Raw genomic sequence first — 22848 nt, 5'->3', positions numbered from 1 at the left:
TATTTCTAATCTGGTCTTATGCTGAGGATAGAAAGAATAAAGACTGAGCCTTATAGATTAGCCTGGTAATAGGACAAGCCTTGTTATGCATGACTTGACTCTCTTGAAGACCCTTCCCTCCCTATCAGAAAAAAAAAGAAAGAAAGAAAGAAAAAAGCTTAAGATTTCCAGGGAAAGGCCACTGGTGAAAAAGCCTGAGTTAGCAGACTGTTCTGGTGCATGCAGCAATCTAGGAGGCTGGATACAGTTGTACTATGTAGTATTGTCATTTTGGGCAGGCATCGTACTTGTCAATGTGCACAAGCACTCCGATAAATGAGAGAACCCATCACCCAAGGGATGTCACAGCGACAACACGGTCACAGGTCCTCTACTTCAGACATATATAGTTAAATCAAGGAAGTTCTTTAACAGTTGTCACTCTTAAGGAAGGAAAACTGCTAGGCAGAAAAGGATGGGCTGCATTGATAGCGCAGCCATCCCTGCAACCATTACTGATAGTTTCACTTCCTGGATTCAGCTCCACAGTTGATTGCTCAAGACTGGAAAAAGTAAAATTTGTCAGCTTCTTGAGCCCACACACACATACACATGTATACACAAAGATATGCCTGAAGTAAGTTTACAAATTGAACCAGAAAGAGAAGATTCAGAGTATTATGCTTCCAAAATAAATAAGATTTTGAAACAGTACTTGACCTGAACTTCAAGAGCACTGGATGAGCTATCCAGCACTGGTATGTATTTCCCAGTGCCGTGGGAACCTGAGTCCTGCTAAAGCTTAGGAGGGCTGATTCTGATTAAATCATTTCCAGTTTCACTTACTTTCACACTGACATATCCAATTAGAGCATTTGAAAACTAGTTGATAGAATTTGAATAATAAGGTAACAGTATTTTCAGGTTCAGTATTTTCTTGTAACTTTGAACACAGCCTTACCACAAGTCTCACTGTACCAAGGAAAGCACGAAGGGTAATTTATAATTGAGTAGAGAAATGGAGTAGTCTTCTTTACTTTGAGGGACTATTGGCTTCTTCTTGAGATGATTAAATTTTCACTCCAATGTACAAGAAAGCAGTATATCACCAAGATGAAATGGAAAGCTTAATAAGCACTGTATCTCTTGATGTTTACAGAAACCTTGCCAACTATTTTAGAAGAAGCTCAACTGAACTCTAAAATACAGACACAAATGAAATTAAGAGGAAATAGCCCTTGCAATGGTAATATCAGATATACCAAATTCACACTATTAAAAATCTACACTGTTCTCCAATCTACTAGATGAAATGAGAATTTACCTGTCTGGGACTATTAGAAAATCCAAGTTGCAGAAAAAGACTGGCATTTATTTTTTTCAGAAAAATGTAGAAACCATACAAGCAGTTTAATTACTTACAAAAGAAGCTTTTAAAGAAAAGTAACTGTTTTTTTCTTAACAAGAAAAAGCTGGGTATCTCATATTCAAAAACTTTACAGGAAATTGTCAAAATCCCACTCTACAGAAAAAAAATCTCCTATTTTTGCAGATTTGTAACAGGATAATTATTTTGAAATCCAGTCAAACAAGCAAACTGTTCTTGTAGAACTTTTAAGATCATTATAGAGTACTTGTTATTGTTAGGCACTAGGTGGCCTGCTTGCTAAAACATAATAATATAGACCTACACAAAGACAATTTGCAAAAGCTCTGGATGAAAATGAATAAATAAAAATGCATCTTTCATTTCCAAGGGAGGATGTTGCATTTAAATTATCATATGCAAAGTAACGTATGATGAGAATCTTTTGACAGTACAACCTGCCTAAACACAACTTAGTGCATGTTTATTTTGCTCTTCTCTTGCAGATAATTAATATTTAGTTCATTTCTGTATGTCATTCATATTTGCATTGAAAATATTCTTCTCTTGCCCTGCAGTGTCTTACCAGTGCTGACATCACTGAGACATCACCTACATGTCACTTTTTTCCTCCCTACTTCCACAAAAGGTTGAAGTTGCCCACAAACAGAAACGATACTGATGTGTTTATTCTCAAAGCAAAAGCTCTTGCTTCTCCTGTGAAAAACACAACGTAGTGGTAACATTTGTCTTAGGAACCTGCTTGGGTTACTTAATTATGCTCAGAAACTTAAAAAGGGTCAGTATTATTTATGATTTCTGAAGAGCAGATGTAAAAACTAACAGTTGTTCACATATACTCTATCTGATGCCAAAGTAGCGGTGTACGAAACAACATCAACAACAACAAAAGAAAATTAAACAGACTACACAGTGCAACATCTCACATCACCTTTATACATATATATGCATATATATATATATATATTTCAGCAACTGAAGGAAAGAAGTTACCAGTACTCCTTAACTCTTGCAACCTGAGTCCTGTGCTGGAATAAAATGTGATCAACTCTTAAGCAATTTTAACATTTTCATATGTGGTGACTCTCACTAGTATCAGTAAAGATACTGACTTGAAATGGCCAGCTTTGGGGCATTTTAAAATTAAACAACAAATGGTATATTTTTCTTTATTTAAAATTTTATGAAATAAATGTTTTGGTGACAAGCTACCGATAAACAAAAATAGCTGCGTTGCTCAACTGAATGGTGAAAAACTTAACTACAATTTTATTTCAATATATTTATTCATATCTTTCTTTTCAAGTCAAATACAAGATTAATGAAATAGCTGTTTTTCTAATGATTTTTTTATCTATCTCTGATGGAATTCTAAGTTATTAGTAGTCAAGGAGATTGCAAAGCTCTTACTGTTTTCCAGAGAGCATGTTAAAAGCATACATCTGAGCATAATCTGCATTCCAGACAGCACTATTTTGGTCATCAGCTTGGAAATTCATCATATTTTTTTTTTTTTAACTGCATTCTCCTAATGTCTCTGTGATAAAACTAACAAATAACAGACAGCCCATGCATTGATGTCTAATAGTATAAGAAAGGAAACTGTGTGAGCAGCATAGCTACTTGTTTCATTTTTCTCCTGAAATCTTCTTGAAATCATATGAATTTAAACAATTCTGGTGACTGAATGTATTTTTCTAGGACAAAATAAGTGGATTTCAAGGTGATTTTTGTATTAATCAGAGTAAAAGTAGAACACATCAGCAAATCTTTGGTAAAACATGCTTGACACGTTATGTTTCATGAAGAGTTCTCATTTCTTCTGTAACAAGAAAGCATTGCATGCTGACAGCAGAACTACAAGTATTTGTATTTGTGTGATTTGATCAAAAATTGTATGCCTCCGTATTCCAGCCAAGTCTGAACATAAACCTCTTGAACTGATTTGAAAAAATCAGACTTGGCAGTATTCCTTGGATTACAGAGAATGATTTTCCATTTGAAACAATGCAGCATTCATCCACTGTGCACTGAGGGATAATATATCTCCTCAAGCTGTCAGAAAAAGAAAAAAAAAAAGTGATATGTGGCATACAACCAAATAAATAAATAAATCTCCTCACTAATGCTGTGTTGGCAGTAGTCAGCAAATAGATGATATGCATACTTCTACTGATGCATAGAAACACATCACTGTGAGACACTGCGCTGCCTCTAGGAAACCATCACCTCTAGTTACGAGAAAATAGGTGTCATGTGCAGAGTCATGTAAAATACAGCAGAGTTGTGTTGGACAAATAGGGCTGCACATCCCATGGAGATGTAAGACAATACATCACTCTTTTTAATAGTCTCAGCTTTAAGAATGTTCAAAATACATCGTAATACTTTGCCGGGTAAATGGGACTAAAGTCATTAAATTCCAGCAAAGTATTCCAGCAGTCTTGTTAAGCCATCTGATGTTTTAGTCCTAATAATTATGTTGTTACAGAAACTGTGGCTACTTTTAAATACAATAATACCATAATACTTGCAATCCCTGTAGCTGAACTCCTCTCTGGGAAATTTGCTGTATTGCATTTAATACATATCAAAGTTGATACAACATTGTAACCCTGATAGATTTTGGTAACATAACAGCAAATTTTCTTTACTAAACACTCTGGGTTTGAATTTTGAAAATTCTGAGCACCTGTAATTTTGCTGGAAGTCATTAGGAGATCTGACTGACAGTTACATAAGCACTGTTGGGGTTAAAGATTTAAAATATGATTTTCTCTATTCACTTAATCACAAATCAATATTTCTAATTCCATCACCACAAATTGATGGAGCAGTAAATCTTGGCATTGTTCTTATCCCTTGTGAAGCAACATATAATTATGTCCTTATGTCATTTGTGTTGATCTTACTTAAGTCATTCACAACAGCTTCTCAGTATGAAGAAAAACATCAGTTTTCTTGGTAGGTCTTAGATTTGGAGGCATAATTAGCTGATGAAAAGGAATAATGTATCTGCTGTGTTTTCATGACATCGATATTACAACTCTAATAAAAACATCTAATCTCCAGAAATAACTGAAAAGTATTTGGTCATTTTTTGTGAAACAGTGAGTGTTATCATAATGAGAAGCAGGATGAAACTTACTAATGATACCAGCATTTAATACAATCCCATGTTATTTGAAGATCTTATGTGTTGTGATTGCTTCAGCTAATTGGCCAGTATGTGTTTTTGGGGGTTTTGGGTTTGTTTGTTTGTTTGTTTGTTTTTTACACATTCAAAAAATAAGCTTTATTCAAGGGTTGAAGTAACTTTGTTTATATGCAGAACCAGCTTTTTCACACGTGTTTGTGGAGCACTGGCATGACCACCACTTGTGTCTAAATTCTGTGATTCTGTGGTCATTGGTAGTAGATTGGCGACACCGAGCCAATGAACATGTGTATTTGTACACAGGAAATCTTTGTACACATTCAAAAAACTTTTATTTCATTGTAATTGTTGACAATTCTCAGTGAGAAGGGAGTGACAAAATGCAACTAGCACAATTTCCATTGCTTCAGTACAATTTCATAGAAAGGAGCCTCAGTGTCTTCAAAAACTTACAGAACTTGGCAAAACCTCTATTTTTTATTTATTTATATAATTTTTTTTGAGACTTTGTTAAGCATCTGGTTTACCATGGCAGGCTATAGTTGAATGTATAGCTTGTTCAGATCTGGCCTAACATTTGTATTAGAATGTAAAATGAAGTATTCAATGCAGACGCATAACAATATGTAAATATTTCATAAAGTTCTGTTGCTGAGACGTGTGGGCTCTCTCACATTACATTTGAGATAATCCATTCCATTTCCAAAGCTACAGTTCTGGCACATTTTGTAAATCTTGCAGAAGAAGCCGCTGATTTCAGTGGATTTGAATCGATTTAGGAAATCTGAATCAACAGGAAACTCTCTGCCACTTTTTATAGCACATTGACTATGCAGGTTAAAAGAAAACTTAAAATAGGGAATCAAGCCCAGCACATCAAATTACTACAATAGATTTTATAGGTATTTTTATAATAATGTTCCATCCTGTGACTTTTTCCTGAGTATTTTTAAGACAAGTGTTTTTGGCATCTGCCTTCTTCCATGTCTAAAGTGCTACACTCTGCCACTTCCACTGGATAAGCTAGTTTTCAATCCCTTTTCCAGAACCACTTTACTCTAGTGCTCCTGGCACAGAATTTCAGTGCTTTGAGAAGCAATCCGTGTGTCTGCAATCTCTAGAGCAGTTTGGGTCTCTGTCAGGTTGAGAGGAGCTATGCACTAGAGCCATATATGCACTAGAAAGTATTTTCCCAAGAGAGTGAGAGGATTATAGTGGTGTTTTGTTTTTTTTTTTTATTTTTACTTTAATAACGGGAAAATATTTTTTAATTGTATCTATAGAAACTACATAATTTTAGACTTTTTTTCTTATGTAACAAAAATGCATTATACATTTTACTAATAAAAGAAACAATTCTCAAAAATTTATACTAATTCACCTGTCAAAAGTTGGCATATCTTTATTAGTCATGCATATGGTAATACTGAGTCATTAACAGTTCAGTCCTACGCTGTTAATATACGAAGTATTAAACAAAACTTTGTTGCAATTCCAGCATATTTTCCAATGCCTTTTCTGATTAAAAGCTACATCAAACATTAAGAAAACACAATTTTGCAGCAATCGGAGTATAAAATAGCCATTACAGTTACTGCTGGCTTTGATTACAGTTGTGGAATCAATGTGTTGAAGTAAAGGTTGCTGTATGGTACAAGGGTACAGCAAGGAGAGAATTCCTCCTTAGACCAGGAAGAACAAATAGCTACAGAGTTGTGCCAGATGGAAGTAAGGGCATTATTTAATGTGATTGGTGGAAGAGCATGAGAGACAAATGTGTGTTGTTGATAATGTAAGATAGGAATACGTGAGGCTTGACCTTAATCCTGCTAACTCTAACAAACTCTGCTCAAATTCAGACACTCTCATTACAAGCAGCTTTTCATTTCCTTTTAGATACTTTTATTTTCTGCAGTTATTAGGAGAAGGGTGGTTCATTTTCTCCTCATAGGTTTTTCTCAAACTGCACAGCGCTGCAGCCGCTATCGCTGACCCCTTCTGTGCATTTAGCACCTCTCATCTTGAAAGATCCCCAAAGTGCTTCACAGACTCTAAACATGGAGATAATGTCTTGAAAATCCGCACCAAAACCATCGTGCTGAAGGAGCTCTGGGGAAGGGGGCACAGAACAATTTACGCCGTGGATGCTATGGAACTCAGACTACTTGGGCCAGAATGCGTAGAGGGCCACAGTGTAAGCACTTATTCATGTAACAACTTTCGAAGCCCTCTAGCCTAGCTTTCTTCATCAGCTGTGTGCAAAAAATGGTGCACAAACATGCACCAGTTCAACCGAACAGCTTTGCTCCACTGCAGGCAAGCGGTGCCTCAGTGTTTTACATTAGCGCTGCTGTACTCATACCTGCTTTACTCCCACGCTCTCAGCAGACAGTGACGGGACGGAGCGGGCCGCCTCGGCCGCCAGGTGCGGCGCGCAGCGGGAAGCTTGAGGCCCCCGGCGAACGTTCTCGAAGGCGGGCGCAGAGGCGGCTGTTCCCGTGGCGCCGCTGCCCGCCCTCAGCCTGGCGGAGCGGTGAGCGCGGAGCCTGGTGAATTCAGGGCGGGAAGGAGCCGACCTGGACGGCGAGTGAGGAGCGCCTGCCTAACGCTTCTGTTTTGCTTTCTCTCCTGTGAAAGGTCCGTGGTTCTGACTTAGGTTCTTATCGGCAGGCGGTTGGTTTATCCTTGCAAAACCCGTGCTCACGTGTTCTCTCTGAATCTTTTGCCTTTTGCCCTGCCATGTTTTATTGCTGCTGGGGAAGTAGTGAACAAGCTGCTGTGCCCATCCGTAACTTCAGAGTCTGTTTCTTCCGCTGTGCAATTTGTGCCTGGTATTCTTACAGCTTCTAGGCTTATGTTTACATTTATTATTTATAAATATTTATTCTTTTGTGCTGTATCCGCATGGCAGATTCGGACAAAAATGCTGATTTGGCTGTTAATTGGTGAGAATTATACACTGAACTATGGAAAACCTCCTTTGTGTTTTCAACTCTTGACCGGTACCTTCTAGTTTGAATCTCATTTCCATTTAAGCAATCTGTAAAAAGGACCAAAAAATCCCCTATGAGAACTGGTAGCTGTGCGGCCAGTCAGTGAGGAATGTGTTCTTGTGACCGAAGTGATTCTGCAGGATCTGAGGCAGCATTAAAGTTTGCTTTCTTTCTGTATTGTGTAAACTTCTGCTTAAAGGCAGTGGTTGCATAAGGAGCCATTTTGCTTCTTGTGAAGTTCTTTTCAAGTGAATTTAAAACTACCTAAACTATTCTGTTTTACTGGGAAATAAGAAAATAAGCAGAAGGTCTTCGATTCTTAGTTACTTGTTAATTATAATTTTGAGTAATGAATTATTTTAATGAAGACTGTGTAAATATATGAAGATTGTATGTTGGAATGTGGTCATTCCTGAGCCTATCAGCATCAGAAATGGAAGTGTCCATTTTTAGACAGTTTGATGGGAGACTGGAATAAACAAATATTACAATTTATTTTATAAATGCTTTCTTAATGCAGTATACTGGTCTTCCATCATGATAGCACACTGATTACTTGCTGAGCAGGCAATATTTAGAAAGTTCAGCAGTCTTTTCCTTTTTGGCTTGTGGGAATACTCTAAGAACACATTAAAAAATCTGAGAGTGACTTCACAGGAAGCTTATGCTTTTGGGAATGTATCATGAGAGAGTAACTGATGGAAATATGAAAGTTTAACCAATTGAAAAAGTAATTTGTAGAAAAAAGGTTAGGCTCTGATTTTAATCGAAATTTAATACATGAGTACTGCTGCCCAGGAGAGCATTTACATTTTCATTTCTTTTCAGAAATGGTTCAGCTGTTGCAAAATTTCATATATCTTGAATTTAGCAAGAATTTCAGAACATAAGTAGTTTTTCTTTTTGAACAACAGCTCTTTACTAAAAGAAAAAGAGGCATATGTATATGTGTATTTATTTCTAAAGTGTTTGGAACAGTGTTTTCTCAAAACATCCAAAAAGTGGATCTTTTGAGAGGCTTATGTTAATGCAACCAGGTCACTTCAATGTCTTGAACTGAAAGGTGTTGAGGTAAGAAAGAGGCTGTTTTCTGCTAGTCTACAATGAAGAAATGTCATTATGTGCGTGCCTGGGCTCTCTCATCAGAGTTGTATTTGCTGTGAGTAGGTAATAGAAAGTACAGCATTCAGCTGTAAGCAGTATTCCTGTCTTTATTTAGAAATGCTTGAATTGTTTGTAGATACTGTGAAGTGTATTTTCCTACTATGCAATAATGAACGTTATGAACTGGCAGTAAGTCAATAAGGCAGAATGCATTATGTATGAAACAGGTGATCTTGACAATCACTATTTCGAAGGATTTGACACAAATGACTAAAATCAGGTTTACTTTCCTTTTTGAATAAATAAAACATGCTTGAAGTTGAAATACATCCAGCAATCACATGTCTGTGTAATTTCTTATTGTGATAGCATGTGCTTTTGTTACTGGCTCATGGATGATGCTTTTGCTTGCTTTAGTAGACGTCTGAGATTTGAGTCACGAAAAGATTTTCAAGGAGCAACTCTAATGCAGATTTCACTTAATGTGAAGAGGTGTTCTTGTGTTGAAATGCAAATAAAAAAAGCAGTGACATTGTGTATCATGCTATTGATAACTTGGGGTTTTTTTGCAAGTAAATGAGTTTTAGTGAATATGTATACATACATACTCGAACTTGTAGAGCGATGTTTTGGCATGGGAGTTGTGGCACTCAGACCTTTATACGTTTATTTGTTTTCTTAGATAGAGACACTGATATGTTTAAGATAAAGTTATCCATACTTACCATCAGGGAGATCTTTTCCACTATTTCTGACCTCTACCATTAGCTTTCTGTTCAGCTCTAGATCAAAACTGTTTCTGATGCTAACATCAGGAGCAGCTGCTTCCTAATGCTGATGGTATATAAATAAACTTTGTACTTCTTACTCTCACAGGTTTGAAATTAAAGGATATTTTAAAAGTCTTTGCTGAGTAGTTGGTACATGCATTCTCCCAAATGTGGTCCGTGGTTACCATTTTAGTAAAACAGCTTTACAGGGATTCATTTGGAACAATTAGAAGAAATTACTATTTATGCCAGATACCAATGTGATTGAGTACAGTTTGTCCATGTGGCGTGATTATTGCCTGTTGTGTTTGTAGTTCTGCCCGCTGTTTCCAGCATCTTGAGACAAGTTGTAATAAGCACTCTTGCTTTTAGTTGCAGATTAGTATCAGGAACATAGAATTCTGTTTCGGTAGGAATCTAAGAATTTCTTCTTTTGCACACCTGGGCAGCTTCCTCATGGAGCTGCAGGAATCTGCCTTTTTCTCCTCAACTTTGTTTAAGGAAGGAGTGTTTCTAACTTCCTATAACGGTGGGGGTGGAGAGGTAAAAAGTAAAATAAATGGGGGGAAAAAAAGACAAATACTGTCTTTTGAACAGTGAAAACTGTCCATAGGACAGTAAGCAAGTTGTGGTTTATGCTCATTTAATTCTTTTGTTGCCTTCAGTGGCTGTGTATTTTGCTTGGTGAGACAAATTTCCAGTTCATCACTGGATAAGAATCAAATTAAAGTAACCTCACTGAAGTCAGTACCATCACGCTAATAAAAGATAGATCAAAGAATAAATCAGTCCCATAGCGGGTTTAGAGTAAAATCATATAAGGGAATGAATTGGAAAGCCCTGAGAATATAACAAACTGTCTATTTCTCTGTGAGGCAGGTTTCACTCTTTGAATATGATCACAAAATGAATTATGTGGGGAGTGTATTATGTGGGTAAATAGTAAGGGCTGGAAAATAATTTCTCTTTCAGTTCGGAGCATGAAAGAAAGTTAAGGATGTTTGTTACCGTTTGTTTATCATTATCTTGGCATTATAAAGAAGAGGGGAATTCTTGTCAGGCTAAAGCTTTATGTTATTTTTTTCTTGTCATCAAAGATGATAAGAAATAAAATAAGGGCTGCTACCTGTCATAAAAATCAGTGAGTTTTTTAAACACAGCATGATATGTGTGATGAGGAAGGCAGGTGTTACCTAATCAGTTATATTGGTGACTTATGGCAAAAATAGCATTCCTGGCAATCCAGCAGCTGAGGTTTACCAAATAAAGTTGTAATCCATACCAACATCAAACAGGATTCAAAAACTGACTAGTGTGGGACTTTTTTATTCAGAGGGAGCCTTTGTGAACTGGAATACTTACAAATTGCTCAGCCTTTAGTTAAACAGCATTATAATCATGGAACTGCCTGAAAGAGAGTTGGTGTTACAGGTGTTGTGCTTTGAGCACAAACTGTTTTAACAAAGCCATTTAATTGCGCCTATTTAAGGGGTCCCAAGTTGATTAGAAGCAAATGAAAGGAATGTTATATTGAAAACAAGTGATATACTAACACAGTTTGTCCATGTGATTAATGTGAATATGATAATTTTTCGATATTTAGGTACTGTAGGAGTTTGGGATTTCAGTGTAATGTTCCTAAAGCAATCTATGGTGCATTTATCTTCAAACTTGTAGTTGCTACAAGGTATCATCAGATCATATTTATTCATCAAATCTGACCCTAGATATCAAGAAATAGTGCTCCCTTTACAGCCTGTTTGCTGCGTTTGCTACCGATCTGTGATTTTCCTCAGCAACATCCATTATTCCAGTCCTATATTAAGCTTTGGGAATCCTTACTGGAAGGGAGCAGGTAGAGTCTTGTGTGTAAAGGTTGAGTTTAGTTCTACCTTCAAGTCTTACTCCATGAGGTAGCTGTAATATTTACATTCTCATTACTTCTCAAGGTATGATTTGATGGCTGCTATAATAATATTTAGATTATGACATGAATATTTAGTGTATTGAACAAAACAACAACAGCCTAACAGCTGTATTTATGAACATAGATGCTCAGATGTTAGAGTAGATTAGTAATTGTTTTTTCCCCTCCTGCTTTCCATCAGAATTCAGCATACAGAGACAACAGTGAATTCTTTTAAAAGCTAGGAAAATAGCTTGGAAAGCTCAAGGTTAGCTCCTGCTAATCAGTTTTTAAACATTACCTCTTTCAGTTCTATTTCTTATTTTTTCACCTTAGAAGTGTAGATGTTGGAGCTTACAGAAAGTGCTTCAGAGTTGGACTACTCTGCTTGGCCTCTATATTTCAGTCATCAGGAGACCCTGTTTCCCCACATGTACTGTCACTGACTTTCTGCTCTGTTCCTTTTTTTTTTCCTTTTTGTATTTTTATCTTGCCTGATAACTCTTTCTGAGTTCATGTCTTTTTCCACCATCTGTTACCATTCACATGCTCTCTTTTGACAATTTCTCTTAATGTCCCATTTTATGTGGCTCCGTTGTCTCCATTTGTAATTCCTTTTGCCTTCCTTTTCTTCTAAGATTTGAGAATTTTGGAAGTACTTTGATTTTTTTTTTAAAGGTCTTTCAGAAATGTGCTTGGTTGATAGCAAATACCTCCTGCTCCTCTCTTTGCATTGCTGTTGCCATAGTATTCCCATCAGTGCTATGACATAAATGACAGGCAACATACAGCTATGACTATATAAATAGGTTGCTTAAAGAACAACACTCTTCCCATGGCATAAGATGTTCCATCATATGTCTAAACTGAAAACTTGACTAATCTTTTTTTGCCACTTTAAAGGGCTGTAACTGTAGAACAGTTCTTAAGGGTCCAAAACTGTTCCTAGAACTGATTAGAAAGACAGGTAAAAAGTATTAAAATGTAGTACATTCTCCAAAACTTTAAGAATTATGAATTATGAGGTTTTATATGTGTGTGTGTGTGTGTGTGTGTATTCGTGTCTTAAGGCCAGGCAGGTTTTGTTTTGTTTTGTTTTGTTTTCTAGGAGTTTTAACTCTTTAACATTGTGTACTTCATGTCTTTACCATTTTGTTTTTCAGGAAAATGTATGGGAATAACAAACACAGTGACATTACTATTTATGTCATGGTTACAGTAATAGTGCCCTCCTGTTTCAGTGTTTTACTATATTTCTTCCAAAACAAAAATAGCTTTAATGGCACGATTCAACATTGTATCCTAAAATACAGTGGGGAAAAATATATGTTGTAATGTAAGGAGTGGAAGTTCCACTTCACAGTTTCCTGACTAACCTACTTACGTATTACAGTCTCTTGCAGCCCCATATCTGTCACTCAGTATCCCATACAGGTTTTTGTTGTTGTTTTGTGTGAAAACAAAGTAAATTTATTTCTTTTTTAAACAATCATGTATACCAAAAAGTAGATTTCTGAAACAAGGTCCTTTTGCAGCTCGAGTATACATGTGCAATTCCTTTAGCAGGTGTGATGTTTGTTAGAGAGTTGGGGACAAATACAGCAAACGTAGCTTAGAACTATTTTAACTAGCTTGGTATATTTGTGCAGTTTCACCACAGTTCTTTCATTAAATTCATGCTGCTACCGTAGTGTTACTGTCAATGATAACCAGTATCTGCTGATGACTTGCTCATTTACATATGTAAATGAGCAATATTGTAATGGATTTATAGAATGGCTGTTTATAGTATGTTGTTTCTTCATTCTTGAATACGTTTTTAGTGTTGTGTTATGCCTGATGTTGAACTACTGAATACTGCAGGTAATGCAGTACCTGTGCCACGTAAATTGCATATCCAGTTTTCACCCATGTCTGTAATCTTGTTCAGGTTAATTGAATAACTCTTGTTGGTAATGACTTTTTTCATAAGTGAGGACTTGCAGAATTGGATTTTTCTTACGTGTTGCTCCTTACGTGTAATCACAAAGCCAGAAAATGCTTTGCAGTTAAATCATGTTGATGTAGAAAGATAACACCTTGGAATGTTAGAAGTTGCTTTCTTTATCTGCTACTTACTCCCACTGAAAAGCAGGTTGCAGAGTTGAAATGGAATAATTAAATTTGTGTTCCTAATCTGTTTCACTGCCAAGTCAAATGTTTTAATTTAAATTGCTTTGGAAGTGATACTGCTGAAAGGCAGTAACTAAAGGGTGAAGATAAATACTGGCTTTAAGAATTCCTTAAACCAATGCAGCTTGACCCACAGTTGTAAATCACTTTGTACTATGACAGGGAGAGTAGAGAATAACGTCAGGAAAGAGAGGGAAAAAGTTAATGGTTTTAACCCAAGCAGTGAAAATAATATAAATAGGCAAATAAAGCTGTATTTGAAAAAGACACTGAGCTGGTAGGATCTGAAATTTCATTAACTATGAAAATAAATTCAGACCGAACTCTTGAAAGTTATCTTACTTAAATAGTATTCAGGATTATCCTGCATTATGTGAAGGCAGATTGATGTAAAGATTAGGCAAAGCAGCATATTCTATGCGTGGAACTAAACAGTGTTTTTTCTCTAAATGTTGTCAGCTGAAGGTATTTATCTGTATATACCTATAAGTCATTCCATTCTTCAGTCCTTCAGTAAATTTAGTTCAGTTGCTAATGATCTTGAAAGGAGAAAATATGGTTATTCAGAAATTAGAATGTAAAGTACATAATGTTCTTTTACTCAACCCTAATCAAACCTGTGTTTCACTTTAAAGGTGTTGGTGTCTCAGAGTGCTTTGCTCATGTATAAGTAGACTTCACCAGATTTAGAGTTGCATTAAATTTCTTTCAATTGATTCTCCAGAAGACACATTAAATACAGAGGGGAAATCCTTCCTGCACAGTCTCTCTCTCTCTAGGTTTGTTTTTTTGTTTTTGTTTTTGTTTTTTAATCAAAGAAAGCACAATACATCCCACTGTATTGGAGATTAATGGCAAGAATCCGAGGTAGAGATTGTTTGCTGGCCTGGTGAGCTATTGGATAGCTGAGGCCGCTACAAGATTATGCTTGCTGGTAGGAAAAATGTTTTAGCTTTAGTGCTAGATTGAAAAGTTTCAGTGTTTTGTTCTTCTCCTTATTTTATGTTGGAATTTGTCCACTCTTGTCATGGGTTTTGGTAACAAACATAAATTTGACTGAATTGAGTAGCAGTTTATTTTTCAAAGACCAAATCAAACCTTCTCTCCTTGGAGAGTGCTGTATTACGATTTGTTTGCTGGAAAGTCTTCAGCCTGAAGAACTCTGCACTATCTGCTAGTTTTTCTTGCTAGTTTAAGTTCTTTTATTAAAAACAAGAGCAAATAAATTTGGTCAACAAATATATAACTTTATAAGCCCCAAACCGGGAGGCAAGGTAAATGCATGTTCTTAGTTTCCCACCTCAAAGCAGAAGGTATAAAAAGCTCCTGTTCCCGGCAGATGGTTGCTTCCAAATTCCTTGCATATACTTTTACTGGAGACAAAAATTGAGGACAGATGGCAGGGGGTTCAAGGGAAAGGATTTTCTTCAAAAAGAAAAATCTGAAGCTGGATATAGAAATAATTATTTGTCTTTGTTGTTATTTGTGCTTGTTAACTCTGGTTCAGTTCCAGGATTCTTTCCTCAAGTTAAGTAAGTAGTTGTAAGTAAAAATACATGCAAGACATTTTATGAGTTTTCTGAAGGACTGTTGAGTCAAATACCATTTTATTAGATGGGTTTTCAATCACTGCAGCTTGTTTGCTATGGGAAAGGCAGTCCTTTCATGCCTTCACCACTTACAAACCACAATATTCTGTATATTCTTAACATTTTTTCTCTTTTCCTTTTTTTCCAGCTACTCCTGGTGTTCTGCATGAACCTTCATTAGTCAATTTGGAAATGGACTTGCTGTCTGGAACCTACCTCTTGGCAGTCTTATTAGCCTGTATTGTATTTCAATCTGGAGCGCAGGAGAAGAACTACACAGTGCGGGAAGAACTGCCTGAAAATGTCCTCATTGGCAATTTGCTCAAGGATCTTAATTTAACACTGGATCCAGATGTCCCCCTTTCCTCGCCACTACAGTTCAAGCTTGTGTATAAGACTGGGGATGTACCACTAGTACGAGTGGAGGAGAACACTGGTGAGATATTTACAACTGCAAACCGCATAGACCGAGAGAAGCTGTGCTCTGGCATCTTTAGTGAGAATCGCTGCTTTTATGAGGTGGAGGTTGCCGTTTTGCCTGATGAAGTCTTCAGACTGGTCAAGATCAGATTCCTAATAGAGGATATAAATGACAATGCCCCCCTCTTCCCATCTACAGTTATTAACATCTCTATCCCTGAAAACACAGCGATTAATTCTCGCTATTCTGTTCCATCTGCCATTGATCCAGACATTGGTGTGAATGGTATTCAGCATTATGAACTACTTAAGGTGAGTTTCTTCTCTTCTAATGTGTTGTTGTTTGTCTTTGCTGACCCGCAACTATTGTCAGTTCTCATCAAATCATTAGAAATATGAAACTGTGAATTGTGGTAGTGGTACACTGCAGATAGCTTTTGAAATCTTATCCTATACACCTGAGAGCATTGTAGTTCATCTTCTTGGAGAAAGCTGCTTGTGTGTGTGTGCCTGTGTAACTGAAACACGCACGTCTTCCTTAACAGTCCACTGACATTCAAATTATTTGTACAGCTTTGGCTGATAATCTTCTTGCACCATCAAGGATGTGCTCTCATCACCACCAATATAATAATATAACAATATGTTGCAGTGGGTTTGTGCCTCCCTGTTGCATGACTGTTATATTTGAGCAGTAGTGCTTAGCCCAGGAGATTAAGTAATGTGCTCTCTTATAGAGAAGCCATGAAATAGTAAGACAGACTATTCTGTTCTGTAATAGCTGTTCTGTCTATGCTTTAATTACATTTTTCTCTTGTGTGCTTTCTTATCAGGTAATTTTCAAGTTATGGTTTTACTGTCTTTAAATAAGACAGAGATTTCACGTAGCTTGGAAAGTATCTGTATATTGCCAAAACAGTTTTCATCAGACAGACACTGTATGGAATAGTAGCATCAATGTATTACTCTACTCAATTCCTGGTAGTTTTTACAGTGTTAGTATCAAAAGTGATCAAAAAAGAAGGAGAAGGAAGTGGTAGAAATGAAAGATGCTGTTGAGCAGGCAGGACAGAGCGTATAAACAAAGATCCATCGTTCACTGTGGAAGATAAGGGAGATGAATGGGGAAGGGAAGAGGTGCATGAGAATTTTTTCCCATGGGTTAACAGTGTTAGGAGGGAGAATGAACACAAAATGGTGTTGCTTGCATTTTCTTCCAAAATGCATCTCATACATTACTCTGTGCCTCTTGCTGGGGGTACGCTGTGAAGTTACTGATGTCTTCTGATGTGTTAATATTTTCCTTCACTATTTAAGCAGCATACAGAAATGTGACAGCATATACAAATGCACAGGATGAATTTAGCAGGGGTAATGTAACAGTGTTGTGGGGATTTGGGGTAAGCAGCGGATGTGAAGGCAGGGCAGTGAGCGTGGAGGTGGGAGGTGATTAGATATGCATATCATGTCACTTCACGGAAGCACAAAAGCTGAAGCTTTAATATGCATGCAGCAACAGAGTGAATATGTTGCTACATACTTTAGAGAAAGTAATGGCAAATTAACAAGCTGTTCAATGAAGGGAAATCTCTTTAGTTGCATTTCACTTGTAAAAAAATTTAGCTAAAATACTCTACTGTCTGTACAGAGCCAGGCCTATTTCTCAGAAAAGGTAAAGAGATTTCTGACATAACAATTTTCTAAAGACACCAAGCTGTTAACTACAAACTCATCTGTGTAGCTTAGAGGTCGTTAGCACATTTTCAGCAACTCTGTACTTTATTTGAAATAATCAAATGTTACAGTATTTCCTGTATGGGATAAAGGTTGCATTTAATTGTTGTATTCAGTTTTTTTGCAAAACAGATAATTAATGCATTACAAAGTCATTTAATTAGGTGACTCACTTTATTTGAAACTCCTACCTCTTTCTAAAAAGAAAACAGAACATCTTAAAATGTTATTCTTTTGTTTTGGGTTCAGACTTACTAGCAAGTTTTGTAACACAAGGTTTGATTTGTCTAATGGAACACTCACAGTTTTGTACAATTTAAATTACCACTCAAATTAGCATTTGCATATTTTTTCCTTCCTGCATTTTCTCAAAACATCTGAATAGAAGAAGACTTTTTTTGTAACTGATTCATGGTATGAGAAGCTCAGACCTTCCCAGGTGTCTGTGATTGAACGATATAATGTCTGAAAACTGTGAACTCTGAGAAAATAACAGTTGTTGATAACCTCTGTGTTTGTTCCTGTCCTACTCAGGAGTCATATGGAGGACAATTCTAAGGAAAACAGTGTTTCTAGTTTTCATCTCAGTGTTTGTAAGAAAACCCAAATATGGTCTGTAGGATTCCTTTTGAATTGTTTTCTTATTTAGAAAAGCAGTTGCAACATTTTTGAAGATGTGATAGCAGTGTGATAGTTCTAGCAACTGACCAAGTCATTCGAGTTGAAGTTTACAAATACTGAATGACCTAAAAATAGTCATATTCCAACAATACGTGAAGCTTTCTTTTTTGCCACAATAAAGAAGATTTCAGGAAACAGTCATGCAGTACACCTTGCTGTTAGCCAAAGAAATTGTGCATAGAGCTATAAATGTTCATGATGCTCTACTGCAGTGCCCAAACTGTGGATAGGATAACATGAAGTGTTCAAATAGCAGATGCTGTGTAGTGTTTACTGTGGACAAGGCAAGGGAGGGTGAACTTAATTAAAAGTAATTTTAAAAAGAAAATTATTTACAGTGAACAACTGCCTTAAGTCTAGAGAGGGAGGAAGGATGGCATAACATTGATAGTAGGAGGTGATGGAGAAGAAAGCTACGACAGATGGTGAAGCAGTTCAGGAGGGAAATGGCCAGATAAGAAAGCAGTGATTTTTGTCTTAGTTGAGCATAAAGTGGGAGTTGACAGTGCATGTTTTATTCTTCTTGCATCACGTGGTTGCCTCCCTGAGCAACTACATGGTCCACGGGTCTTTGCTTCTTCGGGTGGTCAGGCTGCTCACAAATGTACATAAAATGTTTACGCGTTGTGTCTGGTAATACCATCAGTGTGTTAAAAATGCATGCATGCTGTTGTTGATTACAGCACATGTTTGAGTTCAAGGCAAGCTAATATTTAGTATAACCTGATCAGTAGACTTGGAATTTACACAGGCCTGTGCTTTAGCTTTGAGGATTGCCATGTGAAGCATTTTGTTATTCTCTTGACTGTTAAAAATGAGAGCTGTTTCAGAGCAGTTTTTTAAACAGGATCTCAGAACACTGTTGTGGAGAGTCAGCTTTGTTCTTCCAAATGGATTCATATCTGTGCCTGCTTAAATTAAATCCTATTATTGACTCCTTAGCATTTCTTGTCAACCAGCACAACCACATAAACTACACGGTGCGTATTTACAACGTGCAATTAGCAATGGACTAGAGTGAAAGCAGAGCTCTGCTCTTACAGGAGCAGAGCATTTTCTAATGTGAGCTAATCCTTTGTTCTGATAGTTTGTTGCTTGTTTAATCTGTGTCAGTTTGGGGGAAATTAGGTTGGTGTTACTGCTATAGTTCCATTACTCTTACTTGTCAGAATATTATTCCTGTATTTACCTATCATCAGAAGCAGCTGGTGGATTCCTTCTAGATTTATATAATAATCTCTTTGTAGCTGTCAGTTCATACATCTGTAATCTGACAAAATAGATTCTTACTCAGTCTCACAACATGTCAGTCTTGCCTCTGATGGGGAGAGTTACCTCTTGGTACTGTAAATCATCTCTTGCAATGTCTTTCAGTCTAAGCTTTTCCCTGCTTTCTGATACAATTTATCAATTCCTTGACTTATGGAAGATGGAGATTACAAATCTTCATCAGATTTCTAGACTTCTCTTGAAACTAGTTTCTTTTCTGAGCCTTGCAGGAGTTTGGGATCAAGTAACTAACATCACTGCTTGTCTGTGAAAATTGGGAATGTAAGAAGATATATTTTATGTAAAATGAAAGCAAGGAAGGCAGTTAAAATTACAAAGTGTGACTAGATTTGCAGTTAAATAAGAACAGAATAGTTAGATTTATGAAATCAGTATTGAAAATCATATCATAGACAGAATTACAAATTTGATAGCAAAAAGACTGATGCTGAAGGTGGGAAAATGGAAATTCCCTATGACCTGCTTGCTTTTTAGTGTGATACCAGTATGATCTTAGTAGTTGAGTACATTAGACAGAAGGGAAGGAAGCACCCTGCAAACAAGTTGCATGGTGACACAAACAGAGGCTGTGGATGCTCATCCACTTGGAACGATCTCAGCATAGGTGTTCACCAGAATGTCTACATTGACCCAATCATCAGCTGCTTAAACCTCCTGTCTTTGTGCTCCTGATTTGTTTTTCTTACTTCACAGTCCCTTAATTGAGTTAACATAGGGACTTTATTAAGTGTAACATTGCAGGACAAGTTAACTTCCATTATCACTGTAATAGCTCTTATGCATTATACTTCATGTATTTGGGGAACACTGCTTTGTTTTCTCTCTTACTTCACGTGCCAGCAAAGGTGGGAAAGATAATAGATTTAGGGGGCTCTAAAGTAGATTTAGGAAATTTTTTGCTCTAGAGGTGCGCTCCTGCCAAGCTCTAAAGTCACCCTCTAGTGCCTGTAATTTAATAAATATGGAGAGTTGGATGTGTTGCCTTTCTAAGGTAACTTTTAGCTGCCCTTCAGCAGAGAAAGGTTTGCTAGGACACTGGGTCTGTATTTTGAAGGATGCAGAGTAATTCTTTTGAAGTCTGCAGTACTTATAAGGAATAGGTCAAAATTGAAACATCTTGCACTTTCTCTGTTGCAGCTATGGATCTATGTATTTCTTTGATGTTACAGTGTAGCTTCATTTAGTCCACATAGGTCGTTACCATTGTAAAGCCGTGTAAGTCCTAGAAGTAATGCCTCCTCTTTATTTCCATAGAAACTACAACAGATATAAAGAGCACAATAACACCATTTAATATAAAAAGTCTTGCTATAAAACTCTATCAGTGCCAGTAGTTGATTCATGTGGATGAGTTGATCAAAATGCTCTTCATTTTGTGTTGTGAGAGTTGTGCTTGGCTGTCAGGAATGTGGCTTATCTTCCATGTAGCTTTTTCTGCTGCTGAAACTTTCCATCCACTGTGATGTGGATGCTCACATCCACTGTTTGGTCTTCATAAATATTCAGCAGGTATCAATGAATGTCAATGGGGCAATTACTTCTGTATAGATGAATTCAGTTTTACCTGTACTTCATACACTGATCCACGTCAGATGCCATTCTGTCAGACTGCCCCTCTGCTGGCATCTTATGCATAGCCTGAATATTGCCTGGAAGACTCAACCTCTACTGCCATCCAACACCCTCCTCTGGCATCATGGGCCAACATAATAAAACCGGAGGTATTACTTTTGGAGCAATTCTCGTACCCTTTAACACAAATTGTGCAGAGTTTTCCTGTTAAGTTTCCTTACGAGGTATAAAATATTCTGAAATAATGAGAAATAGTTCAAACAGAGTAGAGAGTTTATGCAGCTTTCAGCTTAGGTGAAAAGTTTTGAGTGGGTGGATGACATGACATGAGCTGAAGTTAGCTATAAAATGAGATGTGGAAACTTGAGGCATGTTTAAGATTGTTAAGTGACATCCTAAAGTCTCAAAAAGCTCCTCTTCTAATATATGAAAGGGAGAAATAACTTTCATTTGATCTTATTTTCTATTAATAATCATAGGAAGATTGGAGAAATTTGTATTATAAATAGATAGAATTCTTATCCTTCCTGTTTGTCCTTACTCTTGGAAATCTAGCAAAACGTATTTTTATTCTCCCTGTTTTCCCATTGCTTAACTTCAGCTATGTAAGCAAATTTCACACAATAATAGATTTGTTGTCTTCCCTCTATATAGCTCCCTTTCTTCAAAATATTTTAACTTCAACTTTCCATCAAAACCATATTGTCACTATTTTATTATATAATTCAACGTTTGCCTTCCTACAAAACCCTTAATTTGTCAATTTTTCTTATTATATGAAGTATTAAAGTATATTTCATTGTGAAAAGGTTTGTGGTAGAATACAAATATTGCTCAATAGTAATTTGTTCAGAGAGATCTTGGAAGGTTAAGTGGTCATCTATGAGCTTTTTTTTTTAAATAGTCACTGTCTTATTTTTAAGGGGGAAAATAATCTGATTTACATTCTTACAGTTGTGAATTACTGTCTCTAAGTAGATAGAACTCTGCTAATGACCGATGGTAGTTTGAATCCAGTGAGTCAAGAGTCAAGGTAATTGTTTCTTGTTGGTTGATACAAGGCTCCTTTAGGGTGGTTTATGGCATCATTACTGTAAAACTGTCAGGTTCCGTTATCCTGACATCCCTTTCAGGGGTTGACTGAAGACTGGAGGAGAAAGTCTTGCTTCCAGGCACAGTAAGTTCAGTGAGTTAGGGTGAGGGACAAGTTGGTGTATCTTTTTGCATTCAAGGCTCTGATTTTCACACTAGCTGTCATGAAACAATAATATATAACTTAGCATGTCTCTGTGTGGGCAAGATGATAGACTCAAGCTAGAAGGCACAAATCTGTCAAATGGAGATCTTCAGTTCATCCATCTTATGTGAATATTATCATTTGCTGATGTCCAGACAGATCAGTATGTTAACACAGATGTGGTGATGCTGAGCATAATTGACTTGGGATATCCTTACATAGTCCTTTGAATCCAACTGCATAGGAAACACACTTAGGGATAAACACTTTTTTAAGCTCTTCCAAAAGATATTGAATAAAAACCTCACTTTCACTTGTACGGGCAAATTGACAATTTAAGAATTATTTGTAGTTTTCTCAATGGTAAATCACATAGAAGTAGAAACAACAACAAAAAATGTTTACTAGTAATTCCTTAAACAGATAAACACTACTCCAGGTACAATGTATTAAGCAGTTGTAAAGTTTAGTTGATAGCTTTCTATCTTATTTTGGAGCTACTGAATCTACATTTCTAGTGAAATAGATCTTCAGGTAGCAGGACGTGCCTTGATTTTGCAGCCATTCAAGGGATCAGGTGAGGCCTGCAGGTTTCCAGTTATTGTCTATCCTCAGATCTGCTAGCTGAGAAATATGTGTAACAAGTTACCTCTTCTGTTACAAGTTACCTCCTTCCAGAGGAACATGTGATGACTGAACAGTAAAATTAGGAAGTCAAACTTCAGGAAAGCTAACTTCCAGGTTTTCAGGGGGTTAGTTAACAGAACACCCTGGGAGACAGTCCTCATGATCAAGGGTGTGTGGAGCTAGTGGAGCTGACAGATCTTTAAGGAGACTTTTTTCAGGGTGTAAGAGCT

The 22848-nt window shown here is 36.7% G+C and overlaps 1 protein-coding gene across 5 annotated transcripts in view; it reads left to right on the top strand.

Annotated features, from left to right (window-relative positions):
- The window catches only part of PCDH11X (protocadherin 11 X-linked), a 439839-nt gene that overhangs the window by 33265 nt on the left and 383726 nt on the right, over positions 1-22848 (top strand). For 2 of the 5 annotated variants that reach the window (XM_048959957.1, XM_048959956.1), the window contains exons 1-2: positions 7184-7468; positions 15206-15789. In XM_048959957.1, coding sequence (XP_048815914.1) covers positions 7378-7468; positions 15206-15789 — 675 coding nt within the window. In that variant the 5' untranslated portion in view covers positions 7184-7377. Of the gene's footprint in view, positions 1-6922; positions 7161-7183; positions 7469-15205; positions 15790-22848 lie in introns of those variants that run through there. The other 3 variants (XM_048959959.1, XM_048959960.1, XM_048959958.1) reach the window with 3 other exon arrangements.

Source organism: Lagopus muta, chromosome 13 (genome assembly GCF_023343835.1).
Source record: "Lagopus muta isolate bLagMut1 chromosome 13, bLagMut1 primary, whole genome shotgun sequence".
Classification (NCBI taxonomy): Eukaryota; Metazoa; Chordata; class Aves; order Galliformes; family Phasianidae; genus Lagopus; species Lagopus muta.
This window is presented reverse-complemented; position numbering and strand designations above follow the sequence as displayed.